Source organism: Gadus morhua, chromosome 8 (assembly GCF_902167405.1).
Source record: "Gadus morhua chromosome 8, gadMor3.0, whole genome shotgun sequence".
Lineage (NCBI taxonomy): Eukaryota > Metazoa > Chordata > Actinopteri > Gadiformes > Gadidae > Gadus > Gadus morhua.
Window position 1 is genome coordinate 22,421,350 of NC_044055.1, and position 26,566 is coordinate 22,447,915.

The 26,566-nt window shown below is 43.5% G+C and overlaps 3 protein-coding genes across 6 annotated transcripts in view; all 3 read right to left on the reverse strand.

Annotated features, from left to right (window-relative positions):
* LOC115548241 (cAMP-specific 3',5'-cyclic phosphodiesterase 4B) overlaps positions 1–2,735 on the reverse strand; it is a 50,708-nt gene extending 47,973 nt beyond the window's left edge. For both annotated transcript variants that reach the window (XM_030362708.1, XM_030362707.1), the window contains exon 1: positions 2,475–2,735. The gene's annotated coding sequence lies outside the window, so the exon portion shown is untranslated. The remainder of the gene's footprint in view (positions 1–2,474) is intronic.
* Positions 2,736–6,268: 3,533 nt separating this feature from the next.
* LOC115548941 (leptin receptor gene-related protein) lies at positions 6,269–9,440 on the reverse strand. The gene is made up of 4 exons (XM_030363885.1): positions 9,285–9,440; positions 8,950–9,025; positions 8,455–8,641; positions 6,269–8,136 (listed from the first exon to the last, which is right to left on the reverse strand). Exons 1-4 carry the CDS (start codon positions 9,298–9,300, stop codon positions 8,020–8,022), a joined length of 396 nt encoding a protein of 131 aa, XP_030219745.1. The 5' UTR covers positions 9,301–9,440; the 3' UTR covers positions 6,269–8,019.
* A 4,085-nt stretch (positions 9,441–13,525) lies between these two features.
* Positions 13,526–24,792, reverse strand: LOC115549387 (phosphoglucomutase-1). Of its 3 annotated transcripts, none has more exons than XM_030364532.1 (11): positions 24,282–24,788; positions 23,248–23,410; positions 22,282–22,428; positions 20,527–20,652; positions 19,425–19,615; positions 18,433–18,587; positions 17,754–17,869; positions 15,159–15,294; positions 14,495–14,687; positions 14,206–14,334; positions 13,526–13,781 (listed from the first exon to the last, which is right to left on the reverse strand). In XM_030364532.1, exons 1-11 carry the CDS (start codon positions 24,537–24,539, stop codon positions 13,692–13,694), a joined length of 1,704 nt encoding a protein of 567 aa, XP_030220392.1. In that variant the 5' UTR covers positions 24,540–24,788; the 3' UTR covers positions 13,526–13,691. The 3 variants fall into 3 exon arrangements, with proteins under 3 accessions (XP_030220392.1, XP_030220393.1, XP_030220394.1); XM_030364533.1 differs by having other exon boundaries at positions 14,495–14,678; positions 24,282–24,779; XM_030364534.1 differs by lacking the exon at positions 20,527–20,652 and having other exon boundaries at positions 24,282–24,792.
* Between the last annotated feature and the right edge of the window lie 1,774 nt (positions 24,793–26,566).

A 26,566-nucleotide genomic window follows, 5' to 3' on the forward strand; every position in this document is an offset into this window, starting at 1 on the left:
GAGAGAGAGAGAGAGAGAGAGAGAGAGAGAGAGAGAGAGAGAGAGAGAGAGAGAGAGAGAGATTATATATCTCTCAGATATGCTCAGTTGTGTCAGTCAAATCCCTTTGTTATAACAGCACCACGCCAGCAGGGGCATGGGGGGCTGAATGTGAGGGGTCACTCAGTGGTGACAGCTTTGCTTTAGGTCAATTTAACCGACGCTTTCGGTTAAATAGGCAGTGAGGAATGGAGACTAGTGTTGAACATTCATCTCTTTGGTCATGGTGATGATGTTGATGATGGCGAGATAACAGAAAGATCGAGGAGCATTGCTTTAAATAAAAAGGCACTGGACTACAAGTGTCTGGGGGGCTTGAACACACACACATTATGCTTTGACAAACAGCGCCAGTACATGTTCATCAAACACACTCTCACACACACACATACACACAGACACACAAACACATGCACACGCAAAGTAGTGCCTCTGTTCCTCACCAGCTAACCTTTAAATAAGAGAATGGACCACTTTGCCAGAGCTCAACATTCATCACAGAGATCCGATACGTTGGGTACACAAGCAGACAAAAGCGAGTGTTATTCAGAGTAAATGTGAAGCAGGTGATTTACTCTACACTAGTGAGAAAAACCGACAATCTGAAACTACATCTGATTAACCCATATGATGCACAGCTTACCGATCCGCTTCTCCCTGACCTTCACAACACCAATCCCTAAGCCCTAGCACACCATCTCTAACACTTCAAGACAAGTCAATCGCTACTGGAAACCCAGTCAGTTCGCTGCCGGCAAAACCGATGATGAGTGACTGTAGAACAGTCGATACAAAATGTAATCCCAGCCCAACGTGGAGTGAGTGATGGAGATTGGATGGATGCCAATTGTTGTTGAATGGCATCGGTTGTATTTAATACAAATCAACGGACCCTTGTCTAGTTGTCCCCAACCATGTGATCTACCCAGCTTCAGAAAATGTTCCAAATTTTTTTTGGATAGGAAAATGGGAAAAAGGTCTCCGTTTTGGAAGCATAAGAGCATTGGAATGTGGGTTATTGTGTTTACTAATGGTTTTTGGTCATTGTTCAATAATTCATCGTTAATTCATTATGGGGAAAATGATTCATGTACTGTACTGAATGAATCATGTTTTTTTTGTTGGCAATCCTCTGTCCTATTGAGAGGACAGAGAAGCGCTGAAGTAGCTTGGGATGTGAATGACTAAACAATTTCATTTTCTATTTTTCTGCTTGAACCGTTCTGTCCCTAATACCTACAGTGTTTAATTATCCTATAATCGTACAGGCCAAAAATTATATTAAATAAATAATATATATGCAATACATCATAAAAAAAATACTCAAACAAAATGCAATAATAATAAGTTATCTTTATCTTATCTAATGCGCGTACCATTGCGAGTCCCTTTAAATGATAGCGGAGCGACAGCAAGCGAGCACATCAAAAAGAAAGCTCTAGCGCTTCATACATGCATGAAGGGGTTCAGGTCAGACAACGTGACATGGCCACAAAAAACAACATATCTCACAATTCTTACAATTTGTTTAGTTTTTCTTCGGTGCGTACCATCAGGCCTGGACAAAATTGTAGGGTAAACAGTGAGCTAACTGAATATTGTAAATATAACCTATTTGTGATATTACTCTTCATTAATATATATTATTCAGTTTGGGTCATAGTGTTGTATGCATACATATTTACTGTGTATTGTTTACACAGTATAAACAAATACACTCGCTTATATTTAATCTGTGTATGATTGTAATAAAATCCTTTCACGATTCATTACTAAACGATGATAAAAAAAATCGTAGTACCAACACAATCGGTATTTAACATTCCATACTAATATTATTTTTTTGGTGGTTATTGCGATGTGACGTCGCGATACACGCCCTACCGCGATACAAGCCCTATTATTATGATCTGACACTGGGAAGTCCATAGCGTGAGGCCTGCTTTTTAAAAACTTCAGATACATATAAGAAGTGTCTTCGTATAGACTATAGCAATTATGGGCTTGGGCTCGTTAATTTGGCTCTTATCATTTGCACGACGGTGTGTTTGCAATAAATTAATATCTGAAGTCATTGTCCAGTGCAGGAAGAGGGCCAAAACGTACAGCACTCCTGCAAGTGGACATCACATAACGTTACACACTGACCTCATGTGACAAACATGTCACACACATTCATCATTCATATTTTAAATGGACGGCGAAATAGAGACAACACAGACGACCTTCCACATAACCCATCACTGCCGAATACTCGACCATAGATAATAGATCGATTTAATTAGAAAGACGAGAGGAACTTCTGTTCCAACCCAAACGAGAACTCCTTTCTGTGTCTAAACTCCATATAGTATATTCATATCTGGATTGAATTCCTAGTTCCGCGAATGACTGAATAACACTCAATAGGCAGAATACCGCTTAAAAAGTCTTACGTGTGTCCGATTCCCGGGGAGTAGCGGGTGGTTCGGACTGCTACCGTACGCTCGTGTGGCTTATCCCGGGCCGGCTTCCGTTTCGGTATTTATCTGGTGTCTGGTCAGCGTTCCCGGGTTTCTATCCCCGACCCATCCCTGGATATCGATCGATTGGCTGAACAGCGACGAAGAGATCCTCGATTTACCAATAGCCGTGAGTGAGTACTCACTGGATCTGCAGCCAGACTCTCGTTCCCTCCCTCTCTCTCCCTCTCTCTCCCTCTCTCTCTCTCTCTCTCTCTCTCTCTCTCTCTCTCTCTCTCTCTCTCTCTCTCTCTCTCTCTCTCTCTCTCTCTCTCTCTCTCTCTCTCTCTCGCTCTCTCTCTCTCTCTCTCTCGCTCTCCCTCGCTCTACCAACTCCACTTGACTTAGCTACTATCGATATAATTTGATTGTAAAGGACGTCACCCGGAATGCATTCACAGAAGACCTGTTCGTTTATGATTCATGATTTATATTATAAATATATGGATATCTTTCAATCTATCTTAAACAAAGAACAGTTGACATAGAAAAGTGGCTAAGGCTCAGTTCCCCATCGAAGGGACTATGTTTATATAATGCTTGCTCAGAAAATGTGCATAGCCATACAATTTAGAGATTGCATTAGTCTCTCCATGAGATATTAAGCTTATTTTTTGTTTGTTATGATTCTGATTCTGATTTCTGAATACGCCGCAGACTCGCAGCCCATGTGGTGGCCTGAGCCAACTCCTCGTGCTCTGACCCTGGTCCTGGTTCTGAACCTGGTCCGTCCTGACCCTGGTCCTGGTCCTGGTCCTGACCCTGGTCCTGGTTCTGACCCTGGTCCTGGCCCTGGTCCTGGTCCTGGTCCTGGTCCTGGTCCTGGTCCTGGTCCTGACCCTGGTCCTGACCCTGGTCCTGGTCCGTCCTGACCCTGACCCTGTTCTTTGCTTGTTGGAAAGCTACTTAAGCTCGATTTATAGATGTCCCTGTAAATTGTTAAACTTCGGAATGGTTGAAGTCAGCGTTTCACCCTCATTGACTCCCATTATAAAGAGAAGCTCGCTGAGCACCTGCAACAGTGGTTATTGGTTGTTGGCTTTCCAAAACGTTCAAGGTATGTAGGCAGTTCGATTCAGCATGTAAATTAAGCACGGATACCAAGTTTGAGTTTTGTTTCATGGCTAGCTGTTTAGGTTTCACAATGAGTTATAGCGCTCCTGTGGTCTTATTTTGAGGAATAGAGCACTGTTCTGAAATATTTGCAATTCTTTGCAATGGGCTTGGTTTGTCACCTGCAAAACTGAAGGGGGAGATGATTACCGAAAAGCAGGCAGAAAAAAATAAATAAATAGGAACATGAAAGAATGATGATAGATGATAAGATGATAATGATATGGCTGAACAGTTGAGTAAAACAGGAGGAATAATACAAATACTGCAGTGATCCACGTTATACTTGGAGTACATTTAGGATGATGCGTGCCTTAAAATACAGAGTTAAACTGCCCACGCGATGCATCCTTCCGCTTTTCTAAACTACCAAACTAAAAACAGTGGCAGTTAGACGTCTATCTGCCAAGGCCCCAGGATTTATGTTGGTGTGGAATTTTTTTCCATTTTCAGCTAATGTTTGATTTGTGTCTTTCAATGTTTGTCTGTTTGATTGTGTTACACAGTATGCATGTGTGTATGCGTGTATGTGTGTATGTATGTGTGTGTGTGTGTGTGTGTGTGTGTGTGTGTGTGTGTGTGTGTGTGTGTGTGTGTGTGTGTGTGTTTGTGTGTGTGTGTGAGACGTGTGTGTGTGTGTGTGTGTGTGTGTGTGTGAGTCTCTGTTTGTGTGTGTGTGTGGTGTGTGAGTCTCTGTGTGTGTGTGTGTGTTTGCGTGTTTGTGTGTGAGTCTGTATGTGTGTGTGTGTGTGTGTGTGTGTGTGTGTGTGTGTGTGTGTGTGTGTGTGTGTGTGTGTGTGTGTGTGTGTGTGTGTGTGTGTGTGTGTGTGTGTGTGTGTTGCATATGACATCACTGGGCAATTGGGCAGTGGGGTATGTGTGTTGCAGATGTGTATACTATATACATCAAGGGCTGGATATATTTTAAGTAGTGCTGGGGTGCGTTGTGTGGTGAGTGAGTGTGTGTGTGTGCGTGTTTGTGTATGTGCGTGTTAGTGTTAGTGTTATCTTATGTATGATGATCAATGTGTTGCGCAGCATTGTGTGCAGTAGAAGGATGTTGTAGTGCTGTGTTGTGTTGCACTGGGAAGTTTTCAGAGCTCTACTCACCGGCCAATTCTGGAAAATGTGATGACTTCTCTGTTGCCAGGCAACGGCCGTCCTGGAACAGAGATGAATGAACGTCCCTGAGCTCTGTTCTCATGCTACCATCATCTTCCTCGCTCTTCATTTTGTCTTTGCAGTCAGAGACATAATTAAGCGTGACCCCCCCCCCCCCCCCCCCCCCCTCTACGCCATCAAAAACGACACCCTTTAAGTGTGTTTTAACTGGATTTCAGATCCCCGTTTCTCTGTGTGTTCCCCCTCAAGGCCTTATTCACATTCATCAATCATGTATGCATATTCATATATTTAGCAGTGGTCTGTTTCAGAACATATAAATAAAATTGAGGAACAAATTTCTTGGTCCACATAGTGGACCAATAAAAGTACCAAAAGGGATACAGGCAGCATCAATATAAACCTCCTCCATACCCATCAACGAGGAGTTCACCCTGGAGGAAGGCTGGGGGCCCCCTCTCTCTCCACAGCCTCCCCCATCAGACATCCTCCTGAGCATCCGCCTGACGCACACACACACACATTCACTGATCCTTTCATGTTTCAGTCAGCTCAAGGGTTTTGGAAAGCAGGTGGTGGAACCCTCAACCCCCAGACGCTCTGAACTGAGGAGCCTGGCTGCTGCACAGCGGGGGGGTCCCTTCCACAACTCTACTGTGACTACAGGCATAAGCAGTGTCCTTTACGCTCCACTGCTCCTAATAGCATGATTTTTGTTTCCTCCAACACCAAATACATCGAACAATTCACTTGAGGTATCATTTATAAAGGGCTTCTATGTTCAGCGATCCGCTGGTCAAACTCAGTACATCCAGTAATATTGTGGATTAGTAGCAGCACCAACAGATTAAGCGTGTAAAAAATATGTAATGTGAGTCTTTACACACATTCTCTTTTGGATTTATCTACTTCAAACTCTCACACACGTTCCGCCTCACACACACATAATATATAGAAAACATGTACGAAGAAATAGAACCAGACAGGGCTATTATGTTTGCTTTCTGGTGCAATTCTTTATTCCACAATGAACTACTAACCTCTGTATATGTCGCACTGCACACGAATCAATGAATCCTTTTATAAGCGTTTCCCAAAAGGCTTGTATGAAAAAAAAAAAAAGGAAAAGGGAGTGGAAGAAATACAGAAAACCTGGTCCCCAATTTGCATGTGTTTAATACTGCAGTGCTGTGTCTGAATTATTCATCACTCGGTTCGTACCTGTGCCTTTGTAAGTCAATGTATAGAGGTGCCCTGGCTGCCCCCTCTCTCCCTCAGTCCTCCTATACTTTCCTGGGAGGATCTTTACAGCACATTACCGCTGCTGGGCCCATGTGTCTGAGATCGAGAGTGGCTCAAGCGCTGAGGTGGAGATCTACTTTAAGGAAGTCACATGGGGCAAGGCCTTATTATGTTTCCACAGCCCTGCGTTGAGATACTATACGAAAGGGAGGTTTGAAATCGCTTGTGATACAATCGAAGTGAGAAAAACACATAGTCATGAAAGTATTTATTTATTAGTGTTAATGTGCTGGGGATAATACTTCCCCAGCACCAAAGGTAGTGTCTCAAAGTGCAGCGATTCAAGCAACAGATTATAATAAGACTGCATACCTTTACCGTGTATGTAGTCCTTACCCCTGTGGTGAAGTCTAGGAAGGTTTTAGCCAATACATTGAGATTCAGCAGTTAGCAATATTTACAGTAGAAAAAAAAGACATACATTGATACAAAGGAGAAATATAATCTCTTTTACGTCAGATCGTTTCACTCAAACAAGATAAACTTAACATTAGACAAATGCACTGGAGTTGATGCGGCTGACAGGTGAATTGACTTCCAAGTTTTCTCCCTCTCACACACACACACACACACACACACACACACACACACACACACACACACACACAAAATTGATAGGCACTGGTAAATGTGTTTATAAAAATTTGTATGTGATAGGAAATGTTTGAATAACAAATGTTTACATTCACATCACTTTCATGTACGAAGGCATAAATTCAAATTGAACAATGACTTCCGCTTGGCATCTGCGGGGTTGTATATACAGGTTTGTTATTTAACTGCCATGTAGGATTAATCTTACATCAATTTATAGTTTCTGCTTTCACTCTTGGCAGTCCCGTGTGTGTGTGTGTGTGTGTGTGTGTGTGTGTACGCGTGCGTGTTTGTGTGCGTGTGTGACACTGAACAGAACAGCGACACACAGCGCCACTTCTGGATTTAATTTATTTTGGTATTACAACCTTGTATAATCTTTGGCTAATATGTGATGTAAACATATGCTTCATGGTATAAAATTAATTTAAGCAAATCCTCTTGATTCACATACGGCCCGGTTTAGCTGATTTTATGTGCTTAACTGACATAAAAATCAGATTCTGCTGTGCTAGGGTTGCACTGACGTTGGACTCTGCTGTCCGTCTGAATATGGGGCTAAGGATCTTCTATAAGCTTTATCGCCATTAAAGAAAAAACGATAGCAATGTCAATATTAAGATGATTCCGCAGTACTCCAATATAAAGATTTCCTATTAATTTCTACCGAATCTGGCATCCTCCTGTAAAGGACATTTTGTTTCCAGAAAGGCACTTAGAACCATATTATCATTCTAATAAAAATAGAGAAATTTCGTATAGAGCTATATTGAGAAATCTGGAAATAGCATAAATGTTTTTGTTCTGATGACCTCCCTCTCTGCCTTGGTTTAAACTTCTCTGTAGGAAGGTGACAGGTGGGCGGGGGAGATCGACTATATTTGGTGCTTTGGATATCGCTTTAACTATGACCCTTTCTATCAGTGGTGCATCTCGGGTGGAGGCAGAGGATTGTTTAGGCAGATATATGTGAAAGTGGGATTTAAATATAGGGGGAAAGATGTGTAAATATAGATAAAAACAAAAGACAGAACGAAAAAATGTACAGTTACATTAGAGTTTGACCTCTGGGGACCAGTAGAGCCAAGGCACAGAAACAAGGGGACAGAGAGGTCTTTAACTTCTGGTACCCTTACGTAAAAAATGTTTTAAACATTACATAATCAACTTCTTGGTAACATGCCTTTTCGATTCCACATTATAGGCACCAGGATCACCACTCAATAGGGCAGCAGACCTTTTGCCTTTAGTCTATACATACATCCAACCATCCACACCTCACTCTGTAAATCCGGTGGTACATGCAGCTTGAGGCCCCCCCCGTCCTGGGGGAATAGACTAGACCACTCTACCACTGCTCCCAGCTGAAGTCGTCCCCACCTCCGAACACCACAAAGAAACCCAGGATTGTGAGGAAGATGACAGAGTTGCCGGCCATCACCAGACCACAAGCGCCCCACTGGATCTGTGACCGAAGCATTGGGAGAGGAAGTCTTAAAGGAGGCACTTATTATACCACACACACAAACACCCACACACCTGTATAAAGTACTGGAAAGTCATATTTATGTAAAAGTACAGATATCTTAGTTGAAAGTGACTCTGGTTAGTAAATGTTGAAGTTAGTTCATGTTGGTTAAAGTTAATACTGTAGTGAGGTAAAAGTGAGGGTTAGGGTTAGGTTACAGATACACCATAAGACAACATCAGTGCTAGTTCAGTTACTTTACACACACAGCAGATGAAAACACATTAACTTTTTTTGTTTAATGTTTGTGTGTACCGTTTCTTTGCGTGCCAGGATCATTGGAAGGCCAAAGGCTGACACCACAATACCAGTAGTGAAAAAGTACGCCAGCTCCCTGCAGGCGTTGCTGGCAGAGTCGGTGTCCTCACTCAGCCTCCTGGCGATGAACGTTGGGATGGGGCTCAGCACGTAGAAGAGCAACACAAACAGCGGCCAGTACACCCTGGAAACAAACGAAAAACAATCAGAATCACTTTCGTTACATCTTATAAATTACAAGAACACAAGTACAGAAGACAAAAATTCTTAGGCTTGGTTCCTCAACAGCCAGATAGAAGCAATAACGCATGATAAACTCAATAAAAAGATGTAAAAATAAGTAAGCAAATAAGTAAAAAGTAAATAATGAATGATAAGTAAAACAGGACAATAAAGTCAAATCCCGTCCAGAATGCATGAATAAAAAGACAAATATAGCGAGGCAATTCATACTCAATAACATAATAATTACTTATACAATAACACACTCACCCGTATTGTTCCAACGCACAGCCCAGCAGCAGAAAGGTGAGCCCGATGGCTCCACTGAAGGACAGACCTACTAGTGCTGGAGACAACAGAGGCCACATAACATATGTCCATGGTCAGTGCACACACTTTGTTAAGATACATCGTAATCGTACATCGTAGGAAAGTGGTGAATTGTAAATATGGAAAGGCTTGAACTGTTTAATCAACGACACAACACAACACAACACAACAACACAAATAAGAAACCAGATAATGTAGCGTAGCAAGGCGCTGTATCACTGACAATATGTGTATATATAGTCGTAGTTATTAGCTCATATATTTGGAAGGCATACCTTTAACACCAGCCATTACAATATGTTTTTACTTCAAGATCCCTTCAATACTTTGTTGGTAGATGTCTTGGTTTCAGTCTCCGTTTTTAACTTGGTGAACTTCTCTCTTCCGGGTCCTTCCAAAGGGTTTTCTTTTCCTTTCATCGGATGACTTCCTTAAAGGGACAGTCACCCACTTTTACCTAGGCCTTAAAGATCTCATATCATGCTTTATTAGGGTTAATAATTGCATTCGGGGGTACCGGGTAGGATGACCAGATGTCCCGCTTTGTGCGGGACAGTCACGCATTTCCATTACTTTGTACACGTCCCGCAAATTGAGACTTGTCCCTCATTGTAATTGACAGATTTTTGAAATACGTGTTTAATAATCAGGCATTTATCAAATAGCCGTGTGCGGAGACAGCAGTAAGGGCTGTCATCAGGGGGCGGGGCGGGCTGTTTGATCATGTCAGTCAAACTGGGAGGCGGACGCAGGTTAAGGACACGCCGACAAACAAGAAACAATGCAAATCAAGTCAGAACGTCATGCAGCCCTCGGTAGTTATGGATTTCATGATTATTTTCCTTGATTCAGTTCGCGTCGCTCAGTTCGCCAAGAAGAATCGTTCAGAATCGTTCGTTCGTTCGTTCGTTCAGTTGCGTTTCCGGTAGCGGTGAATCGAATCATGGAATGCACGCTTCTCAGCCGAGTCAGTCAGACTCAGCTCCTCCCTCGTTTTCATTCTCAAACGATCGTGGAAATCGATCATCAATAAACACAACATTACAACTTCAACCAAACGCAGCGGGATGGGGGATGTAGTTGATTATTGGATGTTTAACATATCAGCAGTGTTGGGGAGTAACGGAATACATGTAGCGGCGTTACATATTCAGAATACAAATTATAGCTAACTGTATTTCGTTACAGTTACAATTTAAATAGTTCGTATTTAGAATACAGTTGCATTGTTGAAGTCGATGGATTACATGAAGATACTTCTGTTTCAGCAGTTTTTTTGTGCTTTCACACCAACAGCATTTAGTGCGCACTAAACGAGTTTGGTCCCTTGGTTCGGTACATTTGCGTTGGTGTGAATGCAAACACCGCACTTCGATGTGAACCAAATCAGCCGGCCGAGACCACCCTGAACAGCTGGTCTCGGTTCGCTTCCAAACGAACCCTGGTACGGTTCGCTTGAGATGTGAAAGTGAACGCACCTCGGTTCGATCCAGTTCTACAAAGCATATTTTGGACGTAACAGGCACCCGCTCAGCCACGCGCATTATGGGAATTATTGTTTGATTAGCGGAGCTCCAAGCCTAGGGTTAAGGTCGGACCGTCTGGGAATTTGACACCCACATAAAACGTATGCTGAAACACATAAAAATGCCGATGCATTAAACACATTCAGCACCAGGATGAGGGAGAAGGAGTTCGACCGGTCCACTACCGCCCCAGACGTTTTTGTCCAATGATTGAACGATCTTTTCTCTCTCTCTCCCTCTCTCTCTCTCTCTCTCTCTCTCTCTCTCTCTCTCTCTCTCTCTCTCTCTCTCTCTCTCTCTCTCTCTCTATTTTAAGGCGATTTTCTAGGCAACACCTATGCACTTAGCTCAGTGTTTTTTTTTATTTGTAATAGCAAATAACTTTCACATGAACATACCCTTATAGTCTTTGTTCCACTACAGCAAATTACATAAAATAGTGCACTTTCAGGGAGACTTGGGCCTAAAACATTCAGCCAGTTTGAACAGAAGAACACACCAGAATATGATGCCGCATTCCTACACTTCTAAAATGCAATTCAATGTGGAAGTAATCCAAGTATTCAGAATACAATACTCAGATTGAGTGATGAAACGGAATACGTTGCATATTACATTTTTTTTTTACATTCTGGGTTTTGGCGTGGCTGGCCATAGTAGGATTCATCATTTGGCCTCCCGAGTAGTCCATCTGCTGCGATTAGTTGAACGCTTTGTGCGTGTGTCGGCAGATTCACAACCCCAAGAAGTTGTAAACATTGAAACATTGCGGGTAGAATTCTGCACTTTAGCACCGCCGGCAGCACAATCTGACGTCACACTATTACAGAAGTAAAGTTTGAGGGCAAACAAGCTGTTTCACTTACTTATTGCGGGGCGACCTCGTGAGAGCGAATACTGCCCCTGGCTCCGACTTAGATTTTTCTAGCTTAGCAAACGTAAAACATGTAGCCTATACATACAAAGCAAAGCGAAGAGTCTAAAAAGTGTTCAGTATTGTTATGTGATTGCGCCCTTACTCCATGTACTATGGTAGTAGGCTACCAGTATTATTGTATTGTCAATGTGTTACATGCTATACTTTAAAGTGATGATGTCACTACACTCTAGCAGAGGAATGCGTCAAGTCAAGCTATAGCGTTGTTGTTGAATGACTGAGCGGCAGCCAGTCGTGTATTCTGTATGCTCTTCTGAACGTTGAATAAATATGCTGTAAGGCTAAAGTGAACACTATTCATTCTACTTATACTCCACCACGCCAGCAACAAGGAGTCATCGCTTCATCCAAGCTTTACAAAAAGCGTGATATCACCCCTTTAACATAAGCGTATACAATATTAAAAACTCATTTCGAAGCTGTTCAACATTTCTCTCCATCCTTTACTAATATAAACAACAGCCAACTATATCTACTAACACACGGAGCATGGTTAAAAAAAGTTTGCTTTTGTTGTGAAGCTCAACGCAAAACAACCAAACGCTGCCTTCATGAGTACTTTGTTACATGTCTTGGTAGTTTTCATGAAAGCAAGATATCTGTTTGAACATTCAGGGAATTATCACATGACCTGAATCGAAGACAACACAAATAATCCATTGACTGCTCAGTGAATCCCCATTTCCATTTCTATGTACAGCCAATCTTCTGTTGTTATATTAATTGCGTTGTTGTTTTTAAATCAATTACACTTGCATTGATGTCGATTTTATGGCAGTGACAATATTATGTATCTATTATTTAAAAAAAACAAATGTTTTACGAACTCTAACCTTTTCTGGAAAGTTCAATATTGTGCGCCCTCTTTGCTGAGACAAGCTAGCGAGCAGAACTTAAATCTGGAGCTAGCTGGGTTTACCCACAAAATAAAGAAAAACATGGCGAAAACATATAATTTTCACAATGATCGGGAGGAAGAGTTCTTTTTTACTAATGTGAATGACAAGTTTGTATGTTATATCTTATTTGCAAGCACAATGTGGAGCGACATTTCATTACATGTCACAATAGCTTCCAGGCCAACTACCCACCTGGCAGTGCCCTATTGGCAGAAAAGGCCTGTTTGTCAAGTAGCCCTTCGTGCGACTCAGTATCCTTGAAGTACTTCAAAAAGGTTGGTGACCCGTTATAGATGGTTGTCCCCATGCATAAAGACGAGCCGCCTCTAGGGTATATAACAGTGCTAGTATGGACAGTGGGCTGAGGCTGGGGCTAAAGTTAACTGGAACATATGTGGCAAGAGGTTTGCCGCGTTCCACAAAATATGTTTCTTTTTCACTCTCTTACCTTTATCTTGTAACCTTCATCAGCATCAATGTATTCTCACGAATAGAGGAGCAGGAAAATGTTATTTATGAAAATAATATCCTTCACACTCCATAGTACTACAGTCTCACCTCTCGATATAAAACAATGAGCTCCAACCTGTTAAATGGAGTCACTTAATATGCAATTGCTGTCACAGGAGATTGATTAGTTATTATCGGTAACAAATTAATCCAAATGTTTTGTTAAAGGCTCCATAAACATGGTACCTTGCCAAAAAAGTTTGAGAAACACTGATGTAGAATATGAATCTATTTGGGGGTAGACTGCGCACATACATTTATAGAAAATGAATAAAACATGATGAGATTCTGTAGTCAGCCACAAACATTTATTCATGCCGCTGAAGATGTTGACGTGTTATTAACCGCATTATTATTACCCATTACTTAATTAAGTAGAAAATTAGAAATTAAGTGGCATGAGATTAATGACAAAATTGACCTTTTGCATTCTGGGAACAGGTCAGCTGGTTAAAGCTGTTTAACTGTTTCTGATCAATATCTTTCAAAAGAAGTGAAAGATGACAATAATCTGGGACCGGAATCTGTATTAGGTCAATTTGATATCACTGGAACAACACAAATAGAAGCTCCAACGTATTATTCCCTTGAAAGGAAATAACCATAATTAATTAATGTGAAAGTGAAACATCCACACAACCAGCTCATAGAAAAATAAGTAGTTTATTATGGCATTGGCGATTGAAGGAACTACGCAAATCAAATTAAGTTTAAATGGCAGTAAAATATGGACACATTCTGAACTAAATCTCAAATACAAAACGGCAGAATGATGAAGGGTGCTTCAAGCTGGGTTCGATGGAACAGAGATCATGTGATCATCGACGGGCCACTCCGACCCGTTCTGACGTGAAGCTGGGAGATCTTCAGGGCTATGGTCGCCAGGGGGGCAAGCATCACCTTTTACACACACACACACACACACACACACACACACACACACACACACACACACACACAGACACAGACGAGCACGTACGAAAGCACACAAACACACACACGCACACACACACAAACACACACACAGAAAAACGTGTGAGATCACACACACACACACAGACAAGCATGTACACAAACACACACACACACACACACACACACACACACACACACACACACACACACACACAGAAAAACGTGTGAGATCACACACACACACACACAAACACACACACACAGTTCAGTCTAGTGTAGGAATTTTAGTATTTTTTTACACCTAAAATATATTTTTGGGAGATTATAATGTCAAAGTATACATCTACTATGGGTCCAAATTATGTAAATTCGTAAAATCCTGTAAAATCCTATATTCTGGTGGTATCACCTGTGTGTCTTGGAATATGTCTTCTTTCTCATAGCTGTCTATGTAGACTCTGATGGTGGCTCCCACGCCCCCGGCCCCACTCAGTCTGTACACGATGCGGGAGCCATTGGTGAACATAATCCGTAGGCCCTGGGAGGAATCAAAGCCATGTTCAGGTATATAGTTATCTAGTTATTATTATTATGTATTATATATACCACCAGATGGTGGTTTTGCTATGCCTATTCAATGGACCCGCTAACCTGAAATTAAAACGATGATTTAATATCAGGTTCCTTGCATTTGCTACCTGGTTTCTGGTGATGGTGCTGTCCACTGGGTCCGTGTACTCAAAGTTGTCTGCCTGTTCCACCTGGTATATGTTGTCGGCAACGGCGAACCTCTGGCTCACGAAGGACTTTTCCATCATCAGGACCTCCAGGTCGTCCATCAGCTGCCAGGCGGCGTCCAGGTCCAGGCCCTCGTAGTCGTACCTGCCCCGCCCAGAGCCCGGCATAGTCACTCAACCACGATGTCACCACAGATCTCATTGTTATGAACGATTGTGTCTGTCTTGTAATGATGCAGTGTTACTAATACATTAATAGTCTAATAGCTTAATGGCTTTAGCGTTCCAATATTCCAGTCACATCTGACAGAGATATGGCTTTGTATAAATGATAGTGGTAACACATTACATTTGGTGATTAATTCTCTTTTTAAACCAATTATAATCATGGTTGAGACCAATCACAGGTTTGTTTCAAAGTCCAGTTTCTTATTTTTTCTTTACACATTCACTATTTGTTTAGTAATTTGGCAAAAAATCTGATGCTGTTATCCAAAACAATTGACAAGACACACGTCATTAAGAAGCAGGTAGGATTGGGAGGATGTCTACAAGCAAGCTGTGGACTCTGTTGATTGGAGCCTAGGACCGGTTCACCAGTGTCTCCAACCTCACTTCCTCCTACCTGGTGTAGTAGTTCCTGCCGTACTTCCTCCAGTGGTCCTTGACGATGTCGTTCACACTCTTCCTCCTGATGGCCAGGATGGAGAGCCAGGCCAGGACCGACCACAGCCCATCCTTCTCCCGGATGTGGTCTCCACCTGGTGGGGAGGTGGAGGTGGAAGGACCAGGCGTCAGTATACAAGATGTTGGACAGATAGCAGACAATATGTAGCAAACAGGACATATACCTGATGGAGGGGAGGAGGGGGGACAATATGTATATAATATGATGGACAGATAGAAGGAAAGTGTGTAGATAATATGATTGATGGATATAAGGACGTGGAACGGTTCACAAATTTCACGGTTCGTTTCATGATCAAGGTTTTCGGGTCAGTGTTTTCAGGTTCAATACGGTATGATTTAGTTAAAGCAGGAGATGACCCATGTAAAAAAAGAAAAAAAAGTATATATATATATGTATATGTATATGTATACATATACATATATATGTATTATGTGTTCTCGCCAAGCAATAGAACAGTGGTGCTGCGCCACCATGTAACATTATTTGCATTTCAAATGATCATAAAACTAAAAAGGCGGATTTCACATTAAAAGTTTAAATGAAATCGCACCCCAGCACTTGTGCTATTGTAGGGTATGAGAAGAAATGCAATGTTGAAGATGACAGAACGCCAGGTAAATCATACCTGGAGGATATTAGGCCTACGTTAGTAGTTATTAGTAGTAGTATGATTAGAACGGAAAAATATGTCCTCAGGCAAGTCGTTCCAGAGCTTCGGCGCCCGTATGGAGAAAGCTCTGTCCCCTTTAGTTTGGAGCCTGGACACTGGGAGGAGCAGCAGTCTACTGCCTGAGGACCTCAGACTAGAGACGGAACATAGGGGACTAAAAGCTCTGAGATATAAGCTGGGGCCAAGTCATGTAAAGCCTTAAAAGTAATCAATAAACTCTTAAACTCAATCCTAAAACAAACGGGAAGCCAATGTAGAGACGCTAGAACAGGTGTGATATGGTCATATTTTCTAGATCTTGTTAAAAGCCTGGTAGCTGAGTTTTGAACAGTCTGTAGCCGTTTGAGTGTTTTCTGGTTCAAGCAGGTAAAAGGGCTGTTACAATAATCAAGTCGCGAGGAGATGAAAGAATGTAACAAAGTTTCTGCATCACTGAGATTTAAAATTGATCGAATTTTAGAAATATTGCGGAGTTGTTAAAAACAAGATTGTACGGTCTTGGTGATGTGTTGCTCAAAACATAAATTACTGTCACACAGGACTCCAAGCCAAGGCTTCTTGCAACAGATTTGATAAGTTTTGACAGGTCACCAGTAGATGGCAGTATTTGTTCGGATATTTGCTGGGGGCAATTGACCAGGATTTCTGTATTTTTGTGATTAAGCTGCGGAACATTTAGTGCCATCCAGCTTTTAATATCATTTAGGCATTCATGAAGTGCACTTAGCATATGTGGGTTTTTGGGCATGATGTGTAAGTACAACTGAGAATCATCAGCATAAAAATGAAAAGATATGCCATGTCTCCTGATGACCTCACCTAGTGGAAGCATATAAATTGAGAAAAGAATAGGTCCAAGTATTGACCCTTGAGGTACTCCATACCTAAGTTTGGAAATTGATGAGGTGTGGTTCTTAACGGAGACACGGCACATCCGGTTTGATAAGTTTGACGAAAACCAACCTAAGGCAGTGCCGGATAAGCCGACCCAGTCCCTTAGTCCCTTTAGAAGTGTTTCATGGTTTACGGTGTCATAAGCAGACCAAGAACAGACCCCAAGCCTGCGTCCGAATTTATTAAAAGAACAAGGCGGTCTCTGTGCTATGGTACTTACGAAAACCTGATTCAAATTTTTCTCACTATTGTTAACCATAACTGCCAGAAGCTGCTCAGAGATTTTTTTTTCCAGGATTTTAGAGATAAAAGCTCATTTTGAAATCGGGCGAAAGCTATCGAGGATAGTGGGATCAAGTCCAGGTTTTTTGAGGACTGGTTGAATATCCTCAAAAAACGATCCCGCCTGCCGTCGAGTCTCTGTCGGTTTGTCAGCTTACCCGTTCCCTATTCCTGGTCCGTCCATCTGCCCTCCCGTTTCCGACCTCTGCCTGCCGAATACCCTCTGCCTGTCGATCCTGTCCCTAAATAAAGCCTTGTACTTATCCTGCGCTAGTCGTCTGTCCATGCACTTGGGTTCTGCTAAACGGGTGACAGCCAGCAGATAGTGACCTAGTGTGAATGGTGGTCAAACCCACACAAATAAACTGTCTGATGGATAAGAGAGGACACATTGAGCGATGAAAAGAAAGAAAGAAAGAAAGAAAGAAAGAAAGAAAGAAAGAAAGAAAGAAAGAAAGAAAGAAAGAAAGAAAGAAAGAAAGAAAGAAAGAAAGAAAGAAAGAAAGAAAGAAAGAGAGAGAGAGAGAGAGAGAGAGAGAGAGAGAGAGAGAGAGAGAGAGAGAGAGAGAGAGAGAGAGAGGACCACTTGGAGTGAGTAAGGGAAGTATGGAAAGGAAATGGGAAATAGACTAAAGAGAGGAGTAGGTGCAAGGTGTTTAGGGCTTTACTCGTTTAAAGTGTACCTGTTCCAAAGCTCTCCTCCCCACACAGAGACAACCGGCCAGCATCCATCAGGTTTCCAAAGAACCCCCAGCCTACGGGGGTCTCATACAGATCTATTTTAGTGGCCTGGGCTACTCTGTGGAAAAATACCAAAATAGGGGATTTATAACCAGAGTTTTTTAAGGAGCTAATTTGTCATTAACAGGCAATGTATACATTTTTCGTTGTTGTGCAGTTTCAGTTTAAATGTCATCTACATATAATCATCATCAGAAGCAAAATAACGTCATAAGAAATGTTTAAACATTTAGTCAAAATAAATCACCAGTCTTGCAATTAGATGTATACTAACCAACACAAAACTAACTCACATAAAAGTTGTATCCTGATTGAACTAACTCACATTGAACACGCATTAAAACTAACCCCCACAAAAAAATACTCACATTAACACTAACTCACATTAACACTAACTCACAATAACACTAACTCATATGAACGTTAACCCACACCAAACTAACTCCCATTAACACTAACCCACACCAAACTAACTCCCATTAACACTAACCCATACCAACCTAACCCACATGAACGCTAACTCCCATTAACACTGACCCATACCAAGCTAACCCACATGAACACTAACCCCCATGAACCCTAACCCAGATGGGTTTGGCTCTGGCCAGGCCCAGGCCTTACTTGTCTAAGGCTGCGCTGGTGGGCATGCTGCGGGCGAAGCCTCTCACCCCCGTGTGCTGGAAGTAGGGGATGCAGAAGATGTTGGCGGCGATCATGGCCAGTGAGTCCGAAGGGGTCACGAATGCGCCATGTTTACCCAGGATCATGTTACGGTCCTGAAGACACACACGGGTTAGACCGTACACCCTCTGTACCAATGGAAGCTGAACTGCAGTCAAACCTGGGGGGTCGGGTCGAGCTCAACTGGTAAAGCGGGGGGGGGGGGGGGGGGGGGGGGAGTGCCTTAGGGGTTTGATTACCACAGTATCAACAAGGATTAGAATGTATTTCTATTTCATTTGTGGACATATTTGATCTAAAACAACATTTTGGACACATGCTATTAATGAGTAGGTACGAGTTTGGTATCTTGCAATTTGATGTGTACAGGTTGGGCATTGAACAGCTGGGATTGAACCCAGAGGGTTGAATACTAGAGCTGTCAGTTAAACGCGTTATTAACGGCGTTAACGCAAACCACTTTTAACGGCGTTAATTTTTTTAACGCGCGATTAACGCAAATTATGATTTTTTAAAAAAACATTTTTTTTTTTTGGGCTCAAAACAAAGAAGCAGTAGCCTGACTGCTATGTTCAAATTACATTTGTTCAAAGCAGTCGTTTAATTGCACTATAGGCTCTTTTTTTATCGTCCTGTTTTGATCAGTATATGCCAATGTTGTTATCAATAAAAAATCATTTGCACAAGGCAAGTCGTGAGTTAACTATATGACATTAATGCGATAAATCACGATTAAATATTTTAATCGCTTGACAGCAACACTGTCCTGCAACACATGTATTCAATCACAGTATTGTAAGACACCTTGGATAAAAGCAGCCATTAACTGCCATCTATTAAACGGCCAATTGATACAAACTCTTTCCATTGAGATCCATTCCTTAATTAGTAGGCGTCTGTTTGCTCTGGTTGGTTTATTGTTGACCACACACCCCATCACAGTCAAGGGCCGCGCCCAGGTCATAGTGTCCGTCCTGCATGCTGTCAACCAGTTCAGCAGCGTAGGTCAGGTTGGGGTCCGGATGCAGACCCCCAAAGTCCTCCAAGGGGACGCAGTTGACGACAGACTTTGCCGGAGCCCCCAGCTCCTCACAAAGTATCCTCCTCAAGTAGGGGCCCATAACTGTAGTATAAACGAGACAAAGAGGTGATCAGCCGATGGACAGAGAGACAGTCAGAGTGATGGACAGAGAAATGGGCATAGAAGTAAAGAGAGAATATGAAAGCCCACTGGATTGATTCTCTGAAACCTGCATTATCAAACGTAGGGGTTGGGACTCTGTTTGGGGGCATCCTGTATGGCTATGAGGTCAGTGAGCTTCTTTACTTACAAGCTATAGACATTTGTTGCATATTTGATAGAAATAGTAGATAAGAAAAAGGTTCTCTATATACAAATAGGCGCAAGAGTGATCTGCTCTATCACTGTAGTGCTCATATGTTCCCTGTGTCATAGACATGACAATGCAGATAAGTTGAGATTCAATTTTTTTGCAGACCTGAAATGAGGTCAGTAAAAATGAGGTCTGCTTCCACTGGGAGAGCTTCTTTTTCTGTCATCCGATAAAGCCAGATTAAATGGTTTGCTGATATATGAGGGGAGTTGGAAAACCATGTTATGAGTCAGTCCGTTATTCAGATCACTGGGTAACGAGCAGGGCTGATGTTTCCGTCAATGTGGATCCGGTGCAGTCATTACTTATTTTAGGAGGTTTTGGAGCAGCATGTGTACTTGTGTGTTGGGTTGAACTTATTTATGAAGAGCTCAAATGCAGTTTGAACTTGACTACATCTCCACCTTTAAGCAGATCCAGCACATCAAATATCAAGACAATCATGGTGCACAAATGCTTTTCTTATGATTAATGTATGCCTTTTGCGTCCATTTTAGAATGTAAGCCAAAATGAGTCAACATAAAATGACATAAGGTCTTCAATGTTTGCCTTATGTTATGTTTTGAATAATGGATTTAAATATCATTGATTTCTCGTTATCCTGGTCTCATTACACAACAGCATGCCAGGCCGTCTCACCCCCGCTCATGGCGTCCACTCGGATCCTGATGCGATGCTCCCCGGACAGGAGCTCCTTCAGAGCAGCAAAGTCGAATATATTCCTCAGGAGGTTCGCATAGGACTCAACTGAGTCTACGATCTCCACTAAAACACCCCAGAAATACACACAAAGACTTGTTGAAATGTTTTTTAGGACCTGTATCAATTATCAAATCAACTACTTTAATGGGGCGTTTCCACCGAGCAGTGCGGTAAGGTAAGGTGCGGTACGGTTTACGTTTCAACCACCAAAAGTGGGCAGGGTCCAAAAATAAGTACGCTGAGCCGCACTGAACCGCGTTTAGCCATACACACTTTTCGGTACTCCTCCGTTGGGGTACCAAGCAGTCTGAAAGGGTGCCGAAAAGTTGGAGTTACACACACCGTCCATTGATTGGTCGACAGAATCATCACTTCGGTGCGACAGTGGGATACAAACAAACAAACACAGTACCCACAGGGTATGTTCTGGACAATGGTGAAAGCTTTGTTCATTGAAGAAAATGTTGCGCAAAAGTTAGCCGTCCTTCTTGGACATCCTAATTTGTCGCTCTTTGTTTATTGTGTCGCATTCTTATTTTTCATTGAATTTATTAGTAGGCTACACTGTGCCGCGTTGCTATGATGTCACGATGCTTACGTAGCTGCCGCGGCTATCGCCATCTGGTTTAAACCCCGCCCCATCATAAGGGTACTGTCGGCGGTAGAAAGGCCAGCCAGATTTAGCGTGACCGAGCGGTCCCGCTCTTAGCCGAGCCGCACCGAACTGCACCGCTCCGTGGAAATTTGGTTTAATGCTGTGTTCGAGATGCCTCGTACACCAGCCACACGAGTTGCTCTTGTGACGTAATTTCTAGGCTTGTAGCACTAATAGCGTTCCCGTTTGTCTTTGTGAGTCATTGGCTAGTATTTTTTATTGTTAGCTACATTAGCCTCTTCAGCAAACCAGCTCGAACAAAACTTTACATTGTATCGCTCCCCGAGCAAGGCCGTGCAATGAATAAAATGGATACCGGATTAAAGCAGCAATTTTATCAAGTGTGTAAGAGCATTTAGAATCGACATTAAAATGACCAACGTGGTACAAATACAAAGAAAATACATCTCACTATGGTCGAGCCATCTTTGTTTGTCAAGTCGTACGGTCAACCTCACTGAACTGGGTGGGCTCTCAGAATCCCAAGATTTCCCACTTTCAAACTCGTGTGGGCGGTGTACGAGGCATCTCGAACACACCATAAAATTGCTGTGACTGGGTGGGCACATCAGGGACATAGACTGTGGACATCTCATCTCAGAATATGCGAACACGGGGGGGGGGGGGGGGGGGGGAGCTGTTTGACTCTTGAGACCCCCTGAAGCCTTAAGTGCAAACATGTTGGTGGGGCTCTGGGAAATCTTTAAAGACGGGCAGATGAAGAATGTCATAAATTGGCGATAAGGATTATGTTTACTGCGCATGATCAGCATCACGTCTCCTCCCGTTCTCCATCTGCCCGTCTTAACAGAGATCTCTCTCTTCATTACTGCATGCAGTGGCTCCTACGGGATTTACAGAATAAGATAACATCACAGAACACAAAGGAGGTAGAATCTGCCCTGTGGACTGTGGCAGACGTTCGTTTCACACATGCACAAACAAAACAAAAATAAATCAAAGATGTCCAGACCTCTGTCATTCTCTTTCTGACCACATGTACCCTGGGTATAAGTCACTTTGTCGCTGTGGTTCACCTGTGAAGGGTTTGAACTTGTTCTCCAGGTCAAACTCCTGTCTCCCCAGGGCGCCCAGGTCCACCCGGAGGCCGGGGCAGATGGTGAACTCCTCCAGGGTTCTGCTGATCTGGTAGATCTTGTTGGTCACCGTCTCCTGGGCGGGCCCTACACATGGTGTGACCGGCTTCTCACGTTACGCTTTTGTTCAATTACAGCTTTTATCATACAAATGTATTAGGAACATACTCACATGGAAATAATAGTATTACACTTATCTCACTCACTATAGGAGATGTTAGGGGGTTAGGTGTCCAAAGACAAAGGGTTATTGGTTCAATCCCTGATGTTATTCTACCTGAAGGCGTTCTTGACCCTTATCTGCTAATTAATGCCATGCATAAAAAATGTGCTTAATCGATAAAAGATTCTGCTACATGTTTCAATTTATGTGTGTGTCTCTCTCTCTCTGTGCTTGTGTGGGTTTGTCTCTCTCTCTGTGTTTGTGTGGGTGTGTGTCTATCTCTCTCTGTGCTTGTGAGTTTGTGTGTGTGTATGTCTCTCTCTGCATATGTGTGTGTGTGTGTGTGTGTGTGTGTGTGTGTGTGTGTGTGTGTGTGTGTGTGTGTGTGTGTGTGTGTGTGTGTGTGTGTGTGTGTGTGTGTGTGTGTTTGTGTGGGTGTGTGTATGTGTCTCTCTCTGCGTGTTTGTTTGTGCGGGTGTGTGTGTCTCTCCTTCTGTGTGTGTGTGTTTGTCTGGGTGTGTGTTTGTGTCTCTCTGTGCATGTGTGTGTGTGTGTGTGTGTGTGTGTGTGTGTGTGTGTGTGTGTGTGTGTGTGTGTGTGTGTGAGTGTGTGTGTGTGCGTGTGCGTATCTCTCTAAGTGTGTCTGTGTTGGTGTGTGTCTCTCTCTCTCTCTCTGTGTGGGTGTGTGTGTATCTATTTTGCTCCTGACCCATTGCTGGCCCCCTGCTCTCCGGTTACCATACCTCCATTGGCTGAGTTGAACTTCACGCCCAGGTCCCCATGGGGTCCCCCCGGGTGGGGGCCTGCTGTGAGGACGATGGCTCCCATGGCTTTGTACTTCCTGACCAGAGAGGAAATGGCCGGCGTCGACATGATGCCATGGTGACCGATGATGAGCCGGCCCACCTGCCAGAGGAGATGCGCAGGGGTTAGGCGGCACACGGCTGTGTTATTCAGGGTGAGTGTGTGTTGATCTCCAGATAGTTACGTTGAGCGAGAGAGACCAGGGGTCTCGAACTGAGAACGCATTAATCCCCGGTAGGGTTTCATTTAATGGGCTGGAGGGGTAAAAGTGTGGAGTGGAGGTGGGGCTGAAAGTAGCATAGCTCCGATGTAACCCTGCCCTCCGTCTGCTAAAGCACCGCAGCCTCTCTAGTTTCAGTCCAGGAACCTTGGGGAGCACAGTGCTTCTGGCCAGGCTTCAATAACAAAATAGATTTCATACAAACGCTATTTTAAGACCTGTGCTCGAAGCAGACCAGACCAGAGTCCGGGCTGCCTGCTGTAAATCATACGGGCTACGCTTTAGGTCGTTGGGCTTCCCTGTATTCCTTGGCCTTGTATCGATGTCTCTTGAATTGCTCATCGATGCACGTTTTGTTGCATACTGTGTGTAGTGATCTAAATACACATGCTGGACCTACAGCCATGAATATATGAAGGAAAGATCTCCACCTGGGAAAGCTCCTGTTTAGGAAGAGCGGAAGTTTTACACAAGCAAAAACACACACCCGTGCAGGTATGCATACAAATAAGGCCTCATATAACCCCCTACACACACCCAGACCCAGACAAATATACCCCCCTCCCTGCACACACACACAAACAAACACACACACAGACATACGCAAACACACACAGACAAATAAACAAACACACACACAGACATACGCAAACACACACAGACAAATACAACCCCCCCTGCACACAAACACACACACACGCACGCACGCACACACGCACACACACACACACACACACGCACACACACACCGACCCCATTGGCCGCGGCCATCTGCACCACCAGCTCCATGGCGGTGCGGTTGAAGAAGCGCCCGTCGCCGCCCACCACCAGGGTGCAGCCCTGGCGCTCGCGCAGGTCCATGCAGGAGAACACGCTCTGGAGGAAGTTGTGCAGGTAGTGCCTATTGCCCTGGAACACGCCCACCCGGCGCCGCAACCCCCCGCAGCCCGGCCACTGGTCCAGGTAGGGCGCCGTGGCAACCGTCAGCACCTTCAGAGGGCTGTCCTCCATCCTGTGCTCCACTGCTGTGTTGTTTCCCTTCCTTCCAGTCGGGGTTTTAACCGAACATGAGGTAAAGAGAGGTAGGGTTAGAGTAAGAGAGAGAGAGGACCACTTGGAGTGTATTCCCTGACAGACCACGGGGCGAGCACACACAGGAAGAGAACGAGAGAGAAGAGGATAGGGCACGCCTCCTTCAGAGAGGGGTAGCAGGGCAGTAAGCCCCGAAATAACCTTTCACTCCTTCATGTGTGCGTGTGTGTGTGTGAGAGTGTGTGTTTCACTGTGTATTTTTGTGTGTATGTGTGTGTGAGTGTGTTTGTGTCTGAAAGAGAGAGGGTGTATCTGTAGAGCTGTGTGCGTGTGGATTGGGTATTTTGTGGTGTGTGTGTTTGGTTCAGGTGTGTGTATATTGGATATTTGTTGGGGTTGTGTGTGTGTGCTGCTGTGTGTGGCTATGTGGTTTTGTGTGTGCGTGTGTGTGTGTGTGTGCTGCTGTGTGTGTGTGTGTGTGTGTGTGTGTGTGTGTGTGTGTGTGTGTGTGTGTGTGTGTGTGTGTGTGTGTGTGTGTGTGTGTGTGTGTGTGTGTGTGGCTATGTGATTGTGTGTGTGTGTGTGTGTGTGTGTGTGTGTGTGTGTGTGTGTGTGTGTGTGTGTGTGTGTGTGTGTGTGTGTGTGTGTGTGTGTGTGCGTTTGTGTGTGTGTGTGTGTGTGTGTGTTCAGGGCATAACTGCAGTAATTGAAGATGCTCCTTCACACATGTGCGTGGAGATCACTGTCAATGTTGCAAGACCAGGGCCAGGGTGTGTGTTTATGTGTGTGTGTGTGTGTGTGTGTGTGTGTGTGTGTGTGTGTGTGTGTGTGTGTGTGTGTGTGTGTGTGTGTGTGTGTGTGTGTGTGTGTGTGTGTGTGTGTGTGTGTGTGTGTGTGTGTGTTGAAATGTGCCTGTGTTCGTCTGTACGTGCATGCATGTTCATGAATGTATGTGTGTTTGTGTTTTTGTGTGTGTTTGTGTCCACATGTGCTTGCATGGAAACCATGTGTGTGTTTGTGTTTGTCTGTATACAAGGGTATATAAATGTGTGTGTGTGTGTGTGTGTGTGTGTGTGTGTGTGTGTGTGTGTGTGTGTGTGTGTGTGTGTGTGTGTGTGTGTGTGTGTGTGTGTGTGTGTGTGTGTGTGTGTGTGTGTGTGTGTGTGTGTGTTTGTTTGGGTGTGTGTGCTTGTTTGGGTGTGTTAGCTTGTTTGGGTGTGTGTGCGTGTGAAAGGATGAGGTTGTTTTCTCCGGGTGGTGTTTGGGTTCTTGAGGAGCTCAGCCCGTCTGTCTGCCCACGGCCGCAGCTGTTCTCCTGCTAGTGATGATAGGGACAGAGAGAACTGGCGCTGAATTAGCAAAACATATCACTGCTGAGCATTTCAACATTCCTTCACATGGGACAGACGGAGGTGAGACAAATAGGAGCCCAACTGGAAGAAGTGGTTGGTATTAGTTGTAGTATTAGCAGATCATAATATGCACGCCACCTGTTCAATGGAATAAATATGATCCATACAGGGTAAGATAGGTATTCAAAACAAACGTCCAAACGTTACTAGAGTTTAATTGAATCAGTGTTGGAGGCGGTCTTGTTGGGTTGAAATCATACTGCCCTCTAGTGTTTGAGCACATATACTACATCGTATATACTATATCATTGTCACTGTAATGTTAACAAGCCATGACATGACACTAGTGTGAATACACTAGTGTCATGTCATGGCTTGTTAACGTTATTTTCAACTTCTATGTAATAATGTACACTGTATTCGTAATATCTAGTTTAAAATGAATCAACATGGCTTGCATGCAAACTTGTTTAGAATTTTGAGTTTTATTTTGATCGAGGTTTGTTGTTTTTAGTTCATGGGGGAGTTTGTCACAATTGTTTGGGGCAACAGTCTGGCGGGTGGTGACAGACGAGGGTAGGTCTGTGTCTGACCAATCACAACAGCCAGATTCACAAGGGGTCAATATTATTTGACCAGAGATATTGTGTTAAT